Source organism: Trachymyrmex septentrionalis, unplaced genomic scaffold, assembly GCF_001594115.1.
Source record: "Trachymyrmex septentrionalis isolate Tsep2-gDNA-1 unplaced genomic scaffold, Tsep1.0 scaffold69, whole genome shotgun sequence".
Lineage (NCBI taxonomy): Eukaryota > Metazoa > Arthropoda > Insecta > Hymenoptera > Formicidae > Trachymyrmex > Trachymyrmex septentrionalis.
Window position 1 is genome coordinate 1,048,296 of NW_017305873.1, and position 6,015 is coordinate 1,054,310.

Consider the following 6,015-nt stretch of genomic DNA (forward strand, 5'->3'; position numbering starts at 1 on the left):
CAGTTTCATAATAGTATTATATTGATATCACATCTGTGACAAAGCGAACACTCGCACATTAGCATAGATTTTATTGTGATGTTATTGATTTTTTGGGGATACTACGGGGATCCATTTTATGGTATACTATCTATAATTTTTCTTTCATTTATTGATAATCTTGAATGAATAATTCCTAGACACAATATTCTGTCGATTGGAGTTACGTTGCTTTGCATTTTCGATGTCGTGTGCCTGGTGTAAAAGTCAAGTCGCCGTTACTCGTCAACGGGCGCTGCTTCGTTTTTCCGGAAGCGAGCCTGTTCTCCTCCATGTCGTTGACCATGATCTAACCCCGAATCCGTAGACGCCTCGTCACTATGTGGTCCGCGACTATCCGGAGACCGGAGTGAGGTCCGCCCAAGAGCAGTACAACTATTCGTACACCAACGTCAGCTCGAGCAGCTCCACGGACCCGTACACCGGCCGTCCTCAGAGGACCTCGCAGAGCCAGGAGAGCGTCATCAAGAGGGAGAGCGGCCCGTATGGCTCGTACTCGACCGAGAGGTCGACCAGGACATCGTCCGGCGGCGGCCCCGGGAGCTATCGCTCCTCCTACGAGTCCACCGCTTCCGGTCGTTTACCTGGCGGCACCAGCTACCGCCATTACTCCTACCGCGTTTAGATCCCCGGCGTAACCCCCTCATGCCGATCGCGTTTCCGCTCTCATCGATCTCGACGACCTTTTCAGATTCTCTACCGTCTCATCGGATGATTTTTCAACGGTAGCGGATCTGCGGTATCTCACTTCACGCGCGAGGCGTGAATGATACATCATTTCCGACGTGAAATGCCGCAGACCTGCTATTCGCGGTACATCTGTTCTGTGTTGAAGAACACGTAGATGCGAATGTCACAAACACGCCCTGCGGTATTGGCTGGTGGTGAGAAATACGCGGAAATCGAGTCGCGCCATTTGGAAGAACGTTTTAAAGCAGATATCCATCGATGACGGAGGTAGTTTCCCCTTTCAATGAAAATTACAATGTTAGATCTTACGAGTCGTCGACAGAGATTTCCTCTCCGTAGAGATTGCGAAGTTAAATCTAGTGGCAGTAATGACAAAAACGTGTAAAGTATATTGAAAATAAATGTGAACTTTCTTCTCCGCAAGAAAGATCACTTCGTTATATTTTGTTTGTCGAATTGAAAATCATTAAACTGAAAGTCGTAGAATTTCAAATGGATATTGATTTGGTCGTCGATATCGATAAAAGCGGAATATTTGTCGCATGCCGACCTAAAATTCCTTTTTGTTTCTCTCCTCGTATCAGTTTTATACGCTTGATTTTCTTAAAATGTCTTTGAATTAAAAGATGACGAATTTCGCGCTTTGAATGTGCATCGACAGGAAAACTCCTGATATTCTTGATATTATAATTCTGTTGTAATTATCGCTGTTGCCGTAGCCCGAGTCGGAGATAGAGCTTCACGCAGCTGCATTTAGAGATAAATTAAGAGCTAGTTGCGCTATAAATAGTAAGAGTTACATTTTGCTGATATCTTTCTCGAGTTTAGTAATAAAATTTGTTGCGATAATCGATGATATAGAGAGTAGGTTTTTGATTTTCCAAATATATCATGTATACATATCCGAGATTTTGTAAATCATGAATCTCGGATGAACTCTCCGGAATTTCGCGCTTAACGCGCAACGCGAAAATTGTAAACAACCACGGCAATAAATCGCATAAAACAGCACTATAAAGATTTGTATGTATCCTGTGTGAATTGACGTCGACACTCAATCGTGAATCGAACGCTGCCTGCAGGCATCCCAAGTCTCGCAGATTGTGCAATCGTTTGTGTGTTAATTTAAATGTTTGTCTCCTAATGCTTCCATTCTAAGGCCAATATTTCATTTGTCATACGACAAATTTTTCAAATATGTTAATAAATTGTAAATAAATGTTAATAAATTGTAAATATGTAAATTAATTATAAGATAGAGAATTTTGGAAATTCGAGAACTTTTCTATTATGTAGTCATCTTAATTACATTTACTTTCGATTGTAGAGAAACGTGCAGCTGTCGTGTCCATTCTGCAGGATGCAAAGTATTAAAAGATCTTAACTAAGTTGTTTTAAAAGTGATATCTGAACTTTTATCAAATCTGTGAAGAGCTTTCATTTTAATTTCAAGTTTAATTTTTAAATCTATAACGCGAAAAAGATATTAAAAAATTTGTTATACGATAAATGAAATATTAATTTAAGAGCCATGGCACACAAAAAACTTAAGTAAGACGTAAGCAGTAAGGAAATCAACACATTGAATTGACTGCTGTTTACGTTATGGTCTCTACTATATTTGACCAATTCGCTTAGGCTTTACTGCTTAAGCTATTTGTGTGCTGTGGCCCCTAACTCACGCCTTTCATTTCCCTTGGGGATGTTTTTACTTGTCGTACAACCCGAGTGAACATTTTTTTTAAATTATATTTCTAGAGTAGCGAGTGTCGATCTTGTGTCGCCTCAATATTCCTACAAAAAAGCGTCGTCCTACCATATACATCGCAATTTTTGCGCAACCATAATTTCAGAAAATAAGAAAAAACAATATAATGTAGATAAAACAATATATTATGGGATAGATCGTTTCTTATTTGGGCGCTAGACATGCGCGCGATATCGTCTTGAGATAATATAAGAACTGAATAATAAAGAGAGAAATATATGTGGAATAATAATAGAAGATTTTAATTAATTCTTTATGAACTGACCTGGCATGATATTTACAGTAACATCACGTCATTTATTAATATTAAAAGATTCCAATTAAATTGTTTCAAAATTGATATCTGAATTTTTCTAAAATAGATTGGAGAAATAATTAAATTTTTGTTGATAATTATTTGAGTATCTTTAAAGAAATCCTAAAGTGACAGAATTATCGACAATACAGGTAAAAAGTACTCCGAATTGGCTGCAGTATATAGATTCCAACAAATTCTTTTATATAATTAAAGTACATAAAAAGTGCATAATTAAAATACATAAAAAAAGAGTGCGAGACAGTTGATTAACGAAAAAATAAAAAAAGTTAAAAAAATAGCACTGATACTAAATGTATTTTTTTTTATTTTAACTACTTTTAATCTTCTTGTTAAATCGACCGTCTTGCACCTTTTTTGTACGTATTTTAATTTCGTAAAAGGATTTTGCAATCTGTACAGTCAATTTGGAGTACTTTCTGACTCGTAATGTCAATAATTCTGTCACTTTAAGATTACTTTAAGCATATTTACATACTAGCTACACTTCTTGGAGACTATTCTACATATTCTGAAAGGTTAAGATCGGATTATATTATCTTGTGTCCTGAAATTATGGTTATTTTCTGTGATGTCATAGCGGGACATTAAGAGCTACTTTCCATTTGGCAGTCTTTTCGCGAAATAAACTCTACTAACAACATTCATTGTCATCATCATCGTCATCATCATCATTATCATCATTATCATCATTGTCATCATCATCATCATCATCATCATCATCGTCATCGGCATCATCATCATCATCGTCATCATCATCATTATCACCATTATCATCATTGTCATCATCATCATCATCATCATCATCGTCATCGGCATCATCATCATCATCGTCGTTGCCGTCGTCATCTCGATAGACACACAACGCGACAATTGGCCAAGTCAGTTACCTCGAGCGTCACGAAAAGAAAACCGTCGCGGCATACGAACCTTCCTACAACCTTTCCACTTTTTTATTTCCTTTTCTCATGGGAGGGGTGACCTCTTTCTCATCCCTCCTGATCTATTCTCTCGAGACGCCGTTAAGCGAGCGCGAGGCAAACGGGATAGCGAGAGAAAAACGAGAACGAAGAAGAAAGAACGATACGTAGACGCCACCCGAGTCACTAACCGAGTTGTTCTTCTTTCTATTTATTCTGCCTCCCGCACGTGACTCCTCGTCCTTTGCCGCCGCCGTCACCGCCGCCACTGCCATCGATGCCGCCATCGTTGGAATTCTCGATGGATAAAATAAAAAAAATATATATGTAACCCTCCCCATGTCTGTAAACGCGGCGCAGTATCGACCCATTACCATCATACCGTTCTCCAGCAATGTCATACCGCTCTCCAGCGTCATCCAGGTAGGTACTTCCACTTGCTGATGGTTTACGATTTTAATACGTAGTGAATGCTCGACTATCGTTATCGGAAGCGCAACAGGTGCGATCGTCGATTCTGATCTCCGCACAGCAGATTTTCCAACTCGTACTTTCATCTCGATTTAGGGTTCCGCGAGTTTCTATTTTTTTTTTAAACAATCAAGTAAGTTGCCACCAATTGATTTGTCTTCCAAAGACTTTGCGTAAAGACTCAGCAGTTTAATTTGAATTTTTGAATTCTAAAATTGTCTGGAGATCTTAACCTTCAGTGTCACTCTTAGTGTGACACATACGTAATTTCTTTTACTTTGATATATTATAACTTTTTTATTAATAAAGATACATCTGCTTATTACCGTTACATTCTTTGATGTCTGGCGTTTTAAATGAAAAAAATTTATATGTTCATTTTTATGATATTTTTCACAATAGCCAGTGTGGTAGATACGTGACAAAACGATGGAGTGGCACTAAAGGGTTAATTTATTTTTTTTAACTTAATTAAATTTAAAAAAAATTTCTAAAAGTTGTTCTTTGAGGAATTGTTAAATTTGATTAATATTACTTCATATTCTCGACGCAAATCGATCAGAATCGATTAGTATTTTTTAATTCTATAACTGAATCGACGTCTTTCTCGAAAAACTATAATTAAAATAACTATGCAAAAATATAACTCAAATACAACAAACATATATTAAAATATAACATAATTGATGTAATAAATAGTACGAATAAAATTTAACAAATAGTTCAAGTAATCTTATACAAAAAAAATAACAAAAATTTGGCATGAATTATTCAAATGTATTTTTATTGGTTTAATTTTAGATTTTTGGAACTTAATTTAAAGAATTTTAAAGCTTAAAAGTGATTATGTATGTATATATATATATATATATGTGTGTGTGTATATACACGTAATCGAAAGGAACGTCGATCAGTCATTTGATTTGTCTGCGTTCAATAATAATAACACTTCACGATAATAATAAATATCTAATTTATTTTGTGATATTTCTATATGTAATAATCAACTACGTTAATTCCCATATTGCGTATTATCAACAGGATATTACACAAAGTTTGTAGGTAATTTTAAAAAAAGCACTTGTGAAATAGATGTAACGACGCTTTGCCGCTCTCACGCTAATTAATTTCACGCATCTTGCATTAATTAATTTCAGATCTCGATGTTTACTAATTCTAAAGCGCTACTTCATCGCAGTAATATTCATCTTCATGGTGTCGCGCGTAATTCAAGGTAATGTAACGCATTGCTAATCCCCTCGTTGTCGTTCGTGACAGACCGTGAACATATGTTCAAAGCTTCCTTAATATAATTACGCGTTGAAACCTTTTGTATGCAACCCACGTCACTTGCATATCGATCATTTGGTTGCTGCTCATCGCTGGAACGCATCGAATGCTACGCTTTGCTATTCTTAATCCTTTGGTGACGGTTTTTTATTTGTGAGAAAAATATTAAAAATAATATACATAAAATATCTATTGAATCTTAAAGTGTAAACATTATAAATTTTGAAGATAATAGAAAATAAAATTTTTTTTATGTAACATACGAATTTAATTTCTGAATATTTAAATAATTGAATCTTTAAATCCTTTTATGATCTTCTTTTCTTATGAGAACAAATCTTTTTTCTATAATTGAATGATTTTCAAAGTAAAAGCTTGAGAATGTTTATCACTTTGAATTTTTATCTAACACAAAATATTTCCAACCACTTCTTAAATTAAACCAGACTCTTAATTTATTTTCTCCGTGTTCCCAAAAAGCCTATAAATTTATATTTATAATAATACGTATATACATACAT

At 35.5% G+C, this 6,015-nt stretch overlaps 1 protein-coding gene across 9 annotated transcripts in view; it reads left to right on the forward strand.

Moving 5' to 3' along the window:
* LOC108753345 (eukaryotic translation initiation factor 5B-like) overlaps positions 1–6,015 on the forward strand; it is a 33,638-nt gene that overhangs the window by 14,220 nt on the left and 13,403 nt on the right. For 6 of the 9 annotated variants that reach the window (XM_018494849.1, XM_018494840.1, XM_018494843.1 and 3 more), the window contains one exon: positions 4,094–4,156. The exons of the other annotated variants lie outside the window; for them this stretch is intronic. In XM_018494849.1, the coding sequence (XP_018350351.1) occupies positions 4,094–4,156 (63 nt within the window). The remainder of the gene's footprint in view (positions 1–4,093; positions 4,157–6,015) is intronic. 9 annotated transcript variants of the gene reach the window in all.